We start from the raw sequence: 16,615 nt of genomic DNA, 5'->3' as shown, positions 1-16,615 counted from the left end.
AATTGACTGCCTCAACAGAAAAGATTAATGAAAGTCAAATCTCTTTAGCAAACCGGCCAAAATAACTTCACTGTTCTGTTAGGCGATTAATGTTTGACTGTCAGAAAGGTGGAAATAAAATCTAAAACTAATAAATATTTTAGCCTTCTGTAATTATGCGAACGTATTTTAATTCATTTGATAGCTCCCCGCCACAACAATCCGTTTTGTTATTATTTAACGTGAGAGCAATAAACGAAGAGGAAACAACAAAATAACTAAACGTAAACACAGGTCACGTGGAGACTACCCACCTCCCCACCACAACTCAGACTGCTCTGTGCATCAGCCCCAGATTTACTAATTTCCGAACCGGGGCAATATTAAGTAGTGGCGCCAAGCCATGCATCTGTAACGAGAAGCGGGAGAAGGTACTACTCATATGCGACTCAACTGCACATGCACAAGAGCCTGCCCGCGACAGCTCAAACGAATCTAATTTAAACAGTTGTCACGCCACGCTCATCGGAGGCAATTTGTTGTTACAAAACATTGCATAGTCTTCCTAAAGCCTTTGACACACTTTGCTGTTGGCAGACACTTGTATGAGCACTGTTTTGTTGTTGTATAAGGCGCATTTCCTTTGCAACTTTAATTTTATTTTCTTTCTTTTTTTTCTCCTGTTCATGTTTTGTTGTTGCAGTATTATTCTGCAGTAGCAGGATACAGTAATATCCTTTGTTAGAGTATTTGTTCTTACCAGTCAAAATCGCATAAATTTAACTGAAAACTGTTGTTGTTGTTGTCTTCAGCCCTGAGACTGGTTTGATGCAGCTCTCCATGCTACTCTATCTTGTGCAAGCTTCTTCATCTCCCAGTACTTACCGCAACCTACATCCTTCTGAATCTGCTTAGTGTATTCATCTCTTTGCCTCCCTCTACGATTTTTACCCTCCACACTGCCTCCAATACTAAATTTGTGATCCCTTGATGCCTCAGAACATCTCCTACCAACCGATCCCTTCTTCTTGTCAAGTTGTGCCACAAACTCCTCCCCAATTCTATTCAATACCTCCTCATTAGTTATATGATCTACCCATCTAATCTTCAGCGTTCTTCTGCAGCACCACATTTCAAAAGCTTCTATTCTCTTCTTGTCCAAACTATTTATCGTCCATGTTTCACTTCCATACATGGCTACACTCCATACAAATACTTTCAGAAACGACTTCCTGACACTTAAATCAATACTCGATGTTAACAAATTTCTCTTCTTCAGAAACGCTTTCCTTGCCATTGCCAGTCTACATTTTATGTGCCCTCTACTTCGACCATCATCAGTTATTTTGCTCCCCAAATAGCAAAACTCCATTACTGCTTTAAGTGTCTCATTTCCTAATCTAATTCCCTCAGCATCACCCGACTTAATTCGACTACATTCCATTATCCTCGTTTTGCTTTTGTTGATGTTCATCTTATATCCTCCTTTCAAGACACTGTCCATTCCATTCAACTGCTCTTCCAAGTCCTTTGCTGTCTCTGACAGAATTACAATGTCATCAGCGAACCTCAACATTTTTAATTTCCTCTCCATGGATTTTAATACCTACTCCGAATTTTTCTTTTGTTTCCTTTACTGCTTGCTCAATATACAGATTGAATAACATCGGGGACAGGCTACAACCCAGTCTCACTCCCTTCCCAACCACTGCTTCCCTTTCATGTCCCTTGACTCTTATAACTGCCATATGGTTTCTGTACAAATTGTAAATAGCCTTTCGCTCCCTGTATTTTACCCCTGCCATATTTAGAATTTGAAAGAGAGTATTCCAGTCAACATTGCCGAAAGCTTTCTCTAAGTCTACAAATGCTAGAAATGTAGGTTTGCCTTTCCTTAATCTATTTTCTAAGATAAGTCGTAGGGTCAGTATTGCCTCACGTGTTCCAACATTTCTACGGAATTCAAACTGATCTTGCCCGAGGTCGGCTTCTACCAGTTCTTCCATTCGTCTGTAAAGAATTCGCGTCAGTATTTTGCAGTAGTGACTTACTAAACTGATAGTTCGGTAATTTTCACATCTGTCAACACCTGCTTTCTTTGGGATTGGAATTATTATATTCTTCTTAAAGTCTGAGGGTATTTCACCTGTCTCATACATCTTGCTCACCAGATGGTAGAGTTTTGTCAGGACTGGCTCTCCCAACGCCGTCAGTAGTTCCAATGGAATGTTGTCTACTCCCGGGGCCTTGTTTCGACTCAGGTCTTTCAGTGCTCTGTAAAACTCTTCACACAGTATAGTATCTCCTATTTCAGCTTCATCTACATCCTCTTCCATTTCCATAATATTGTCCTCAAGTACATCACCCTTGTACAGACCCTCTATATACTCCTTCCACATTTCTGCTTTCTCTTCTTTGCTTACAACTGGGTTTCCATCTGAGCTCTTGATATTCATACAAGTGGCTCCCTTTTCTCCAAAGGTCTCTCTAATTTTCCTGTAGGTAGTATCTATCTTACTCCTAGTGAGATAAGCCTCTACATCCTTACATTTGTCCTCTAGCCATCCCTGCTTAGCCATTTTGCAATTCCTGTCAATCTCATTTTTGAGACATTTGTATTCCTTTTTGCCTGCATCATTTAATGCGTTTTTATATTTTCTCCTTTCATCAATTATATTCAATATTTCTTCTGTTACCCAAGGATTTCTACTAGTCCTTGTCTTTTTACCTACATGATCCTCTGCCGCCTTCACTACTTCATCGCTCAGAGCTACCCATTCTTCTTCTACTGTATTTATTTCCCCATTCCTGTCAATTGTTCCCTTAACCTCTCCCTGAAACACTGTACAACCTCTGGTTTAGTCAGTTTATCCAGGTCCCATCTCCTTAAATTCCCACCTTTTTGCAATTTCTTCAGTTTTAATGTACAGCTCATAACCAATAGATTGTATCAGAGTCCACATCTGCCCCTGGAAATGTCTTACAATTTAAAACCTGGTTCCTAAATCTCTGTCTTACCATTATATAATCTATCTGATACCTTCTAGTATCTCCAGGATTCCTCCATGTATACAACCCTCTTTTATGTTTCTTGAACCAAGTGTTAGCTATGATTAAGTTATGCTCTGTGCAAAATTCTACCAGACGGCTTCCTCTTTCATTTCTCTCCCCCAATCCATATTCACCCATTATGTTTCCTTTTCTCCCTTTTCCTACTCTCGAATTCCAGTCACCAATGACTATTAAATTTTCGTCTCTCTTCACTACTTGAATAATTTCTTTTATCTCATCATACATTTCATCAATTTCTTCATCATCTGCAGACCCAGTTGGCATGTAAACTTGTACTACTGCAGTAGGCATGGGCTTCGTGTCTATCTTGGCCACAATAATGCGTTCACTATGCTGTTTGTAGTAGCGTACCCACACTCCTATTTTTTTATTCATTATTAAACCTACTCCTGCATTACCCCTATTTGATTTTGTATTTATAACCCTGTATTCGCCTGACCAAAAGTCTTGTTCCTCCTGCCACCGAACTTCACTAATTCCCACTATATCTAACTTTAACCTATCCATTTCCCGTTTGAAATTTTCTAACCTACCTGCCTGATTAAGGGATCTGACATTCCACGCTCCGATCCGTAGAACGCCAGTTTTCTTTCTCCTGATAACGACGTCCTCTTGAGTAGTCCCCACCCGGAGATCCGAATGGGGGACTATTTTACCTCCGGAATATTTTACCCAAGAGGACGCCATCATCATTTAACCATACAGTGAAGCTGCATGCCCTCGGGAAAAATTATGGCTGTAGGGTCCCCTTGCTTTCAGCCGTTCGCAGTACCAGCACAGCAAGGCCGTTTTGGTTAGTGTTACAAGGCCAGATCAGTCAATAATCCAGACTGTTGCCCCTGCAACTACTGAAAAGGCTGCTGCCCCTCTTCAGGAACCACACATTTATCTGGCCTCTCAACAGATACCCCTCCATTGTGGTTGCACCTACGGTACGGCCATCTGTATCACTGAGGCACTCAAGCCTCTCCACCAACGGCAAGGTCCATGGTTCATGGGGGTAGGACTGAAAACTAAAACAATGAAAAATTCCCAGAATTCCAAACAATTCTGAAAACTAAAACAATGAAAAATTCCCGGAATTCCAAACAATTCCCAGGGTTTTCCCGGTTTTCTCCCAGATTAAAAAATTCCCGGGTTTTTCCCGGATCTCCCAGGTTATATACACCCTGTATATGTGGTTGTTCCTGCAGTTAAAATACCTATCATGTGTAAAGAAGGCCTCTTCTATAAATAAAATGTTTATGGCCTACCACTCTTTGGTCTACAAACCACTGCACAAACTACATACAATGCAGGTGATCACCTGGTCCTAAAACCTGCATCCTTTGCGGATGGTACATGTGAAGGTTGTACTCCTGCAATGCTATTCAGATACATGACCTATTCCCATAGCATGGGCTATACCACACATGCTGCTTTCCTTCCACCACTTACAGGCTGGGTGTGTAAAAGCCCCATTTCTTGTGAGTGCCCATGACCTGCAGCAAAGGTACTGTGGCATGTCTTCCATTAGGAAATAGAGTTTTGTAGATAAGAAGTGCTACTTGTCCATTTCTTTTTCAGACACAACTGTGGAAGTAAGCTCATCAAACCCATACTCCATGTTTCATTGAATACTAATAGCAATAAAACCTGAATCCACGACAAATAAGATGCATGACAGTGAATATATAATATTAAGACAACACGTGCTGAATGCAGCACTGGTGAGATGCAAATCAATGTTGATACAAGGGTGGTTTAATAAGTCTGGTAAATTTCCATGAAGAAATGGAACATTCTGTTGTGCCTTCATGGTTGGTAAACTTGATTATTCCAAGGATCATATAAAGAATTTCCACAATGTACGGGTACTGTTCATTGCCGACAGCCATCTGAATTGGTCACCGTGTAAACTGTGACAAAATGGAGAAAATCGAGTTTCTTGGTGTTATTAAACATTTTCATTTGAAAGGTTGGACTGCCACACAAATCAAAACAAAACTGGACAAAGTTCACATGGACACTGCACTTTCAAAGAAGATTAATGATTTTAAATGTGGTCGGAGAAGCACCGAAGACAAAGTGTGCTCCGGCCTTCCAACTGACCATTGACAAAATTCATAATATGGTAATGTAAGACTGCTGTGACTGCAGGCATCTCAACTAGAGTGAGTGCATTATATCATGCACAGAGAACTGGCTATGAAAAAGGTGTGTGCGAGGTGGATGCCATGATTGCTCACAATCTACCGAAAGCGGATTTGGCAAACATGTCAACATTATGTCTGGCCATGTTTGACTGCAATCCACAACATTTTTTGTGCCGATTTGTGACTGTTTATGAAACCTGAACAAAATATTACACACCACAGTCTAAACAGCAGTCAAAACAATGGACACGGCTGGTGAAAGTGTACCAAGAGAGGCAAAGACCACTTTGTCAGCTAATAACGTGATGGCCCCTATTTTCTGGAAATCCCTAGGAATACTCCTCATAGATTACTTGGGAAAAGGCGAAAACATAACTGGACCCTATTATGCATCGTTGTCAGAAAGATTGAAACTTGCCGTGGAAAAAAAAAGACCAAGGCCAGCACACAAAAAAGCACTGTTTCATAAGGATAATACACCATCTCAAACGTCAGTGATAACTGTAGTGGACTGTTAAGGCAGCCAGTCCACAGTGAAGTAGCCGAAAGGGCACGCGTCAACTCACGCCGTCTGGCGTTAAGTCTGGAACAGGATTCGTAATGAATGTGATAAAGAAAAGAACGTAGCTACTAGAACACTTAACTTTTATATCGTCCTTTGGTATACAGCATTCTTGATGATACAAGTGAGACTCTTTAGATTCATGAAGTAACTAATGGCGCCTTGCTAGGTCATAGCCATGGACTTAGCTGAAGGCTATTCTAACTGTCTCTCGGCAAATGAGAGAAAGGCTTCGTCAGTGTAGTCGCTAGCAACGTCGTCGTACAACTGGGGCGAGTGCTAGTACGTCTCTCGAGACCTGCCTTGTGGTGGCGCTCGGTCTGCGATCCTGACAGTGGCGACACGCGGGTCCGACATGTACTAATGGACCGCGGCCGATTTAAGCTACCACCTAGCAAGTGTGGTGTCTGGCGGTGACACCACAATAACAATGATGAAAGTGTACGAATTGGGCTTTGAATTGGTTCCTCATCCACCCTCTTCACCAGACTTAGCCCCAACTGACTTCTTCCTGTTCCATAACTTAAAGTTTGGCTTTCTGGGAAGAAATTTTCATCAAATGAAGAAACGATAGTTGCAGTCAACAATTATTTGGTGAAGTCTCACAGAACCTATTTTTCCAATGGGATGAAAAAGCTGAGGATTGCTGGACTACGTGTATAGCCCTCAAAGGAGACCTTTTTGAGAAAATGAACATTTTTTCTTGCTTTTTTTACCAGACTTATAAACCACCCTCACACAGTATTACAACAACATAAGCTGAGTGACAGGACTGATATGACTTGACGGAATAGCAACCTATTTAGGAGCTGCACAGAAGGTCACTAGGTGTTGGTATGCACCATGACCCTGAGCAGACCAAAATGTATCTGTTCCTTAAACAGCCGGTCGCGGTGGCCGTGCGGTTCTAGCGCTGCAGTCCGGAACCGCGGGGCTGCTACGGTCGCAGGTTTGAATCCTGCCTCGGGCATGGATGTGGGCATGGATGTGTGTGATGTCCTTAGGTTAGTTAGGTTTAAGTAGTTCTAAGTTCTAGGGGACTGATGACCTAAGATGTTAAGTCCCATAGAGCCCAGAGCCATTTGAACCACTTGTTCCTTAAACAAAAAATTGTTTTGTCTTTCTGTTGTCCATTAAACGTGTTTCAATACGAACTGAAGTCGAACTTTTAAATATTCCCTCTAAATAATTCTCACTCAAATATTCTCTCTCTTAAGATTAAGTTTCAATTGTGTTATAGTATTTTACAGTTTAATTTAAAATAATATTACTGCCCCCTGCGACTAAAACTGTGCAATGTTAAATGTCAAGTAAACAACAGTGTCTTATATTGCCACAATTAAGTTTACCATTAATAGATAGAATGATTTTTATTACTTAACAGGGAATGTGTGTCTGACAGAAAAAAAATTTTTTTGCTTTTCTGGCATAGTGGTACATTAACATATTGGTTGGTTGGTTGGTTTGGGGAAGGAGACCAGACAGCGAGGTCATCGGTCTCATCGGATTAGGGAAGGAAGTCGGCCGTGCCCTTTGAAAGGAACCATCCCGGCATTTGCCTGGAGCGATTTAGGGAAATCACGGAAAACCTAAATCAGGATGGCCGGACGCGGGATTGAACCGTCGTCCTGCCGAATGCGAGTCCAGTGTCTAACCACTGCGCCACCTCGCTCGGTTAACATATTGGTGCAATGAAGTAACCAACCATTCATGTCAAGTACAGTTCCAACATGTATTGCTTTCATGAATACTCTTATAATGGAACTCTACAAAAAATACATGAGATGTCTAAAGAAATGTCAGGGACAAGTTTCAAATTTAAAAAAAATTTTATTTAGTTAATCTATTACACGCACACGGTACTCGAACATTCCAGGCATACTGGTTTATCACAATTTACACGCTTATATGCAGTTTCTTGTTGTTCTGGTATAGACAAAGAATGCACCTCCTCTTTCTTTCCACTTTGTCACTCTTCACCCATATCTTGTACTTCTTCCGTGAGTCTTTTCCAAGAAGATTTTGAACTTTTACCTACAAATCTCCTCCCATATTGGAGATAAGTAGCCTATTTTCAAGATATGGTCTCATCAGATTTATAAATAGCTCCTTGACAACTCTATATCTGAGACACGTTTTCTTACAATAGAGTAATGTCATTACTGAATACATAAAGAGAAGATTCAAGAGCCCTATTCTTATAAGGCAAGAATTCAATTGGAATTCCTGGTTTATTTCTCTTCAAGGTACCTACATGTGTTAACCCCTTCCTCTGACATTGTTTAACCATTCTACATAGGAAAACCAATTGACAGCAGCTACATTTCTGTTATTGTTCACAGCTGGCCACACTACTTGAAGAACTAACTGCATAGGAACATAAGGTTCCCTGTCTTCATTGCTCAGTTCAGTATTGTCAGAATGCTTACCAGTACATATGTAGGCAATATATAAGTATGAATTGTGGACATGTTAAACAGAAGCTTTTTATCCCATGTCTGGTGGCCTTGTCAAGAAAATACATTTTGATGCCACAAAATGGTGTGAGCATTTCATCCATGCAATTATATTCTCCAAAGCAGTGCACTTTATGACTATTACTGATGAGTCTGGAAAAAATTTCCAAAATTGGTGCCAATTTGTTTTCCTTCTTCCATGTTTCTCTTGTTTCAGGGTCATCAAATCACAAACAGACCAACAGCATTTGGAACCACTTTGCTGATACTGCAGCTCTAAGTAAAGGTCTTATAATATGGTCAGTAGATAAAAATGATAGCACACCTTCATGCCCAGACTTACAGATAGAAGTTAGCATACTAAACAACATTAGTACCTTTACTTCATACAGACCATTAGATTTGTAGTTATTTTGCTGATATATTTCAGTTCATTTTCTGTACTGCTCCAGTTTAGCGTTTGTTCAATTCACAATTAATTAAATGGACCAAATATCCTCTGTCTTAGGATTATCACCAAAGTTTTTACAGCCCTTGTTCTTCATTTACATGTACAACATATACATCAACATAAGGATTGTGGCCGAGAGTATCCTTTGGCACTGCTAGTCACTTTCTTTCCTGCTTCACTCACAAACAGAATGAGGGAAAAATGACAGTCTATATGTCTTCTTATCAGCTCTAATTTCTCATATCTTCATGGTCGTTAAGCGCAATGTGCGTTGGAGGCATGTTCTGCAGTCAACTTTAAATGCTGGTTCTCTAAATTTTGTCACCAACAGTGTTCCTCAAAAAGGTTACGTTCCCTCCAGGGATTCCCATTTGAATTCCCAAAACATCTCCTTAACCCCGCTTGCATGTGGTTTGAACCCATCAGCAACAAATCTAGCAGTCCATCTCTGAATTGCTTCAAAATCTTCCTTTAATCCGAACTGGTACGAATCCCACACACTCGAGCAGGACTTAAGAATATATCACTCTAGTGTGCTATACGCGGCCTTCTCATAGATGAACCACAATTTCCTAGAATTCTCCCAATAAACCGAAGTCAACTATTCATCTTTCCTATTATGATCCTCACATGCTCATTCCATTTCATATCACTTTGCAACTTTATGATCAGATATTTAAACGATGTGACTGTGTAAAACAGGACATTACTAATGCTGTAACTGAACAATATCAGTTTGTTTCTCCTACTCATCTGTATTAACTTCCATTTTTAGCTAGCTGCAATTCAACATACCAACTAGAAATTTTGTCTAGGAACTCAACAATGACACCTTACACTACAGCGTCATCAGCACACAATCGCAGATTGCTGCCCACCCTATCCACCAAATCATTTATGTATATACAGAATAACAGCAATCCTATCACATTTCCCTGAGGCGCACCTGGTGATACCTTTGTCTCTGATGAACACTTGCCACTGATAACAGCATACTGGGTCCTATAATTTAAGAAGTCTTCAAGCCATTCACATATCTGTGAACCTATTCCATATGCTCGTACCTTCTTTAACAGTCTGCAATGGGGCACCATGTCAAACACTTTCCAGAATTCTAGAAATATGGAATCTGCCTGTCGCTCTTCATCCATATGCAGTATATCATGTGAGGAAAGGGCAAGCTGAGTTTTCCACTAGCAATGCCTTCTAAAACCTTGCTGATTCATGGACATAAGCTTCTCAGTCACAAGAAAATTTATTACATTTGAACTGAGAATGTATTCAAGAATTCTGCAGTAAACTGATGTTAGGGATGTTGGCCTGTAATTTTGTCGGTCTGTTGTTTTGCCTTTCTTATACACAGGAGTCACCTGCATTTTTTCCGAGTCACTTGGCACTTCACGCTGGGCGAGAGATTCATGATAAATGCAAGCTAGATATGGGACCAATAACATAGAGTACTCTTTGAAAAACCGAATTGGGATTCCAGTCAGACCTGGTGACTTATTTGTTTTCAACTCTTTCAGTTGTTTCTCTACTGCAAGGATGCTTGTTGTTCATACAGGAGTATGTTCGATGGTCAAACAACAATATGTTTGTACGATTCTCCTGCATAAATGATTTCTTGAACATGAAATTTAAAATTTGGGCTTTCATTTTGCTATCTTCAACTGTCATACAGACTGGTCAACAAGTGACTGGATGAAAGCCTTAAACCCACTTAGCAATTTTACATTGAACCATAATTTTCTCAGTTTCTCTGACAGATCTTTTGCTAAGATGTGACGGTGGTAGTAGTTGTAAGATTTGCATGGAGATCTTTACACAGACACACGAATCTCTACTAACCATTGCTTGCCATCATTTGTGCACTCTCTTTAGATAACAACAGTCTCTGTTCCTCAGCATTTTCCGAATCTCCTCATTAAACCATGGTGGTTCTTTCCCATCCTTAATCCACTTACTAGGCACGTAATTCTCAAGACCACAATTCACAATCTGCTTAAACTTTGCCCATAATTCCTCATGTCCATCTTACAGGAACTTTGTGATGTCAATTCACTGCCTAAAGGAGATGCTAACAACTGCTTGTTTGCTCTTGCTACCAGAAACACTTTCCTATACCCGGTATTCCATGGGTTATGTTATCCCGAGACATCCATCTAGCATTAGTTAGTTCTTTTGATTCCCAGAAAAATCCATTTTCCCTTTGCTAAACAACAGGAACCCACATATTATTATCTCCCGGATCACCTGTGCACCAAAATTCAGCACCCGTGACAGTCTTGTTCATCAGAGAAGGCCCTGAACATTTCAGGAGAAAATTAAGAATCACAATTGGAATTGTCGTCAGAAAATGAATCCTATACATACATTTTCTCTCTGTCTGCTTCTTACCACATCCAAGTAGATATCAACTGTAATAAAAAGTGCAATTGTGCAATAACTGGTTGAGACTGCATAAACGTTTTCAACGCAGTATGTGAACAGGACTTGTAATAGAAAAATATCATCTGTTGTCTGCTACAAAAGTTGATCATGGAAATACACATGTTGTAATGGAACATGTTGTTTATCCTTCAAAGTGAGTGTGTGATATCTGAAATACTGATAAAATAGAAGACACATTAAATAACATGACTACATTACGTAATTATAAAATACAGCTGTTGCTTACTCTTTCCAGTAACTGCGATTCCACTTCATTCTTGGCTTCCTCAGCTTCTTCAAGCTTCTCAGGTAAATCACCAGCACTTGTTACTTTGCTAATACTCTCTAGTTCTTTTCGCATGTCAGTTAAATGCTTGCTTACTTGTTTACAACTCTTCACAGCAGTCTGGTAAAAAGCATATAGAGACATGTATTAGTGTTTAATATTGAAGAGTCAAGTCACAAATAAGCATCAACAAAGAAATGTTTATATTTCAGCCACCACAATTTAATGAAGTATCATTATAAATGATAATGCAATGTTTTACATTCAAATACAGGACAATTCATGATGAATAGAATGATTACAAAGAGCTATAATTATTTAGTGCTTAGCAATATACTGGCAAGAATTACAGAGGATATAAAAGAAAGTTAAAAATTTTGATCAGAGCAGATGCTTTGAAATTTCATTGTGCATAAGTGAAAATCATTAACAACATAAATATGAACTGGTACCAGGAGTACAAGCAAGACAAACTTATATAATGATTTCTCTAAGACAGTGGTTCCCAAATTTTCTGAAACCATTATCCCTGAGTGCAAAAACATATCACATATTAGCTAGTAGTGCCCCCCCCTCCTCACCACCACCACCACCACCACCACCACCACCATTGGCACATGTCTAGGCTTCAGAATGAAAAAATCTTTCAATACTTTTATTTTTAAGATCATAAAAGATAATTACATTTACTGTGTGTGCAAGTTTTAATAACCTGAACTAATAAGTCATTGAGTTGAGGTACAGCATATTTCTAACAACCTTTCCTTATTGAAAGATGAACAATTTCAGTGCATCATAAGCAACTTAGTCTCTGAAAAGAAAGCTAACTGTCCACACTGGGGGTAGACACTTCACAAAATACGCTTCCTCTGCAGCACTCCTCTCGCTAGCGACGCTCATTCCCTGCACCCAAGTTTAAAATCAACGAAGTTAAAATGCATCCACTATACTCATTGTTTGCAAATCAGCTCTGAACTGACATAAATTAGATTGTTTTAGGCTGCTACTGTTTTGGGTCTGACCATGGGCACTAATAATAATACTGTGTAGGCCCTATAGCAAAGAAGTAGCCCTTAAATAGTTACTGTTGTGCTGTGCTGTCCATTAGTTCATTTAACTGTTGCAAAGTGAATAATGAAGCAATTTCTTGTCCATTACAGGAACTACCTACAACTCACAGAAGGCACTTCCCATGATATAGTTAAGCATATGTGATGTGTATGTCTCAGTTTTACTGTCATACATGCATGGTATAAAGTACAAAGTACAGGGTGGCCAAAATACAACTGGCTTTGGAAATATTTCATATACCATAAGACTGGCAACCCAACTTTACATCATCCGATCCACATATGGTGATGTAAGCTGGGTTGTCTATCTTATAGTGTATGTAATATTTCCCGAGCTAGTTTTATTCTGCCCACCCCATATGTGTGTAGCAGGTGGGCTATGTCACACTTTCACTTCACAAGCTGTAACCCTCACCACATTTTTTCACATGTTAATGCCATTTGTTGGGAAAAACAATTTAATTATTTGGAACTTATGTATCCAGTATTACAGTCTTATGAAATAGTAATAATAGTAATGATCTTTAAAAAAAATTGTTTTGTAGCTGAAGCACTATCAAACTCGCTTCTTTTTACCTTCCAGAAAATTTGATTTTGCCCCTCAGGGGTAATTACCACAGGCAGGGTGGGACCCATTAGTCTAAGAGTATAGTAATATACTGTGAACAAACATGTTCTTCACCTGTTAATTCCCTACAGCTCAGTTAGTAGGAGACTACTGTCTTATTCAACCTCTGCTATCCAACAACATTGTACTGTAGTAGCAACCATTAGCAAAAGAAGTGTTTCATTATATATTATTAAACATGCCAATACATTAAGGTGATTTCAATTTTCATTTATTAACAAACAATTGACATATAGGTTTAGAATTTTCTCCATTTGTGTTACTTCCAGTAACACTTTTTCCAAAATAGGTTTCAGAAACTGATACCCATTTTTAAGTATTGCTGACCGAGTATGTTTCAATACGAACTGAGATCAACATTTTAAATATTCACTCGAAAAGATTCTCAACCAAATTTAAGGATTTCATTTTACATATTGCTGTAGGCTGAGGTATTAAAAAAATTATGTTATTGTACGTCAGAGTCAAGAGTGTATTGCAAATTTTATAGTGTTTTACAATTTAATGTAAAATCATATTACACCTTTCACCTAACATCTTCAGAAATGCATGGGACTAAAACTGTGCAATGGTGGCAGCAAAGTAAAAAGAAACATGACTGTATTTCCATGTTAAAACAAACTTCATTTTTGGCTAAATGGCAATGAGACTTATCTTGATTATACAGCTATTCATGCAGCATATTTTCACTATTTTGAAAAATATTTTCTATTATAATTTCATCAGCTATGTCTAAGAAAAACTTAAGTTTCATTCATGTTTCACACAGAGTAGTTTCTTTGGCTTTTAGGTCAACATGTGATACCCAAATTCCCTACTGTTTTGCTGGTATGAGTGACCAGCATAAATAAATCAAACAGCCATTTCATTCATTTTTGCCACCATGTGAACAGTGTTGTTGCTATATGGCTATGTTTAAATCCTGCAGTTGAGGTAGAATTGTCTTCATCTATGACAACACCAGTCTGCTCACAGCAGTCAATTATTGCCATTACACACAACATGAAAGATATCATCTGTACCCAGTGTGAGAAATGACATTCAAGGTATTAGTTTTTAGAATCACAGATTGGTTGCAGTCAGTCTTGGAAACATTCTGAAGGGAACTGCATTAAATACATCTGACACAACGTAATTTTGCATTACAGTAAGGGGGAACATGAGCTTAATGTACCTGAATACTTTTGTGAATGAGAAAGCTCTGTAGTGTCCACTAAGTCAGATGATAATAGTCAATGTATAGTTTAGTAATACAAATGAAAAGCACAATATCATGGATGTATTAATTTATTTGGCTAATTGGTTTTTAGCTTACAAGGTCATGATCATACTTTAACTATGAACTCTGGAAAAAAAGGATGTAGCATTTTTTATTGGGCCAGGACAATGAGATATTAGCCAGATAAGCTCGCACATGCAACCTTACAAATTGTAATTTGTGACAAATTTATTAATACATATAAAAAGAAACAAACACTATGGACTGCAATTAAAAAATCCTATGGGAAAAAGCACTGTTTTCTTCTGAAGAAAGTACCTTACTGCTTTAAAAGTGGAGGCATAAAATGTATATCAAAGAATTCCTCCATGTTGTACCAAACTTTTATTTATTTCTGTTAAGCACATGCCAGTCATTAAATATTAATCATACATGCAACTGAGTAGTTGCATCCAGATGTACATTTTCTGTAGTTCCCTTAAATCACTTGAGGAAAATGCCAGGATTGTTCCTTTAAAAGGGCACAACCCTCCCTAATCCAAGCTTGCACTCCATCTCTTATGAATTCGTTGTCAATGGGACAATGAATACTAATCTTCCTTCCTTCATACATGTAGAAACTACAAATGAGTTTCTCAAAGGAAATTCTAAACAGATCATCGACATAGGAGTGCTGCGTGGGTTTAAAGTTCACATATATTTCAAAGAAACTATTTTCTATTAAGTTCCCAGTATTTTCTAATTTCTCACACAACTTTCTAGAAAAAGTTTCATTATAATGTATTTTATAGACTAATGTACAGACCAAACAGAATATTATCTTTCTTTTCCAGATCTGTTTCATATCAGAAACATCTACACATGCCTGAAAAAAATATTAAAAGACAGGGAAGGTGTTCTACAAATAGGTTTTCAATGCTCATCAGCTTTCAATAAGTAAATGTACTACCATATCAAAGTAAGCTTATATCACTACATCTCTGTACATAACCGGAAATTCTTTGATCTAATTTTGTGAGTTACACAGTTTAACAAGTTCTTCTACATGAAGGGAGTGACGAAAAGTAACTGAAAGCTAGGTGTGATTGTTTAAAAAACAGCTGCAATATTCTTACTGTTAAAAGGTTAACTGCACACTTAATCTAGAAAATTAGACAAGAAACAAAACTGCTGTACAGCAATTACAAAGTGAGAGTAGATGTATAACTATATAGTAGCACTTACAGAATAATCATGAAGTCTCTGCCGTGCCTGAGTAAGACTGCTTAGTTGCAGTGGTTCTACAAGGAATGTTTGCTTCTCATCAACCCACGTTTTCACAGTCTGATACAATGTCATGAATCGCTGCCATGCATCCAGAGCTTCACTGACCTATGAGAAAATCAAACAACTTTATCAAATTTTCTTATGTGAAAATTTATCTGCAGTAACATTTAATTTAGTAGTGCAACAAGATGCTTAATGGGTTACTGATTAGTGGCCTGTGCTGCAGTTTTTACACTAATAGCTAACTGTTCTTGCCCATCTACAGACACTAGTATTTTTTCTCAGCTGAAACACACATCAGAGTGTGCATAGTAAAGTGATATGCTATCTACAGGTGTCTGAATGAGAGACAGAATAAATCTGGAGTAGCTGCTGCAGTACAGAAAGTGACGTTAATGTTATGCCAATTTCCAACAAATAATTGCAAAATATATACTTTTTTAATACATGTCAATTATTAATGGAATAAAGATGGTGGTACTTCAGGGACTCACACCTAGTGAGTACGTGGCTGACGACCACGGGGTCCCGAGCTGAGTCCTGGCATTGCTTCCACTTACTTATGCCAGGCTCCTCACTTTTATCTTTCCTATTTGGCCACCCTCGGCCAACTCTTGTTCTTTTCCGACCCTGACGCTATTAGGTTTCGAGGGCTAGGGGTCTTCCATTTCCAACCTATACTTCTACTGAGCCGAATATCTCCCGGGATAAGGAGATCACCTTCTATCATTTGCCAACGGCCTTCTAGGAGGGTGGATGAGCGGCTAGAAGGAAGGGCACTCTCTTGCCCTTGGGGTGGGAAACTGCTCCTAAAGGCGGAGGAGCCACAAGGTGGCCAACGGCATAGAATGGAGAAGGCAACGGGAAACCACTCCATTAAAGACCCGGGCAGGTATCCCAAGTATCAACAGCTTATGATGGAAAGCTCTTTGGTTAAATTCTCCGGAGGTAAAGTAGTCCCCCATTCGGATCTCCGGGCGGGGACTACTACAGAGATACCAAAATCCAAAAGCATTAATGTAAGAAGGATAGCAACATGGAACGTCAACTCACTTCCTAAA

General features: G+C 38.9%; 1 protein-coding gene across 1 annotated transcript in view; it reads right to left on the bottom strand.

Annotated features, from left to right (window-relative positions):
• The window catches only part of LOC126194652 (muscle-specific protein 300 kDa), a 607,158-nt gene that overhangs the window by 99,912 nt on the left and 490,631 nt on the right, over positions 1 to 16,615 (bottom strand). The window contains exons 100-101 of the mRNA XM_049932837.1: positions 15,513 to 15,659; positions 11,333 to 11,491 (exon numbers count right to left, since the gene is read on the bottom strand). Of these exons, the coding sequence (XP_049788794.1) occupies positions 11,333 to 11,491; positions 15,513 to 15,659 (306 nt within the window). The remainder of the gene's footprint in view (positions 1 to 11,332; positions 11,492 to 15,512; positions 15,660 to 16,615) is intronic.

This window comes from Schistocerca nitens, chromosome 7 (assembly GCF_023898315.1).
Source record: "Schistocerca nitens isolate TAMUIC-IGC-003100 chromosome 7, iqSchNite1.1, whole genome shotgun sequence".
NCBI lineage: Eukaryota > Metazoa > Arthropoda > Insecta > Orthoptera > Acrididae > Schistocerca > Schistocerca nitens.
Note: the sequence above shows the minus strand (reverse complement) of the source record. Positions and strands in the feature narration are given on the sequence as shown.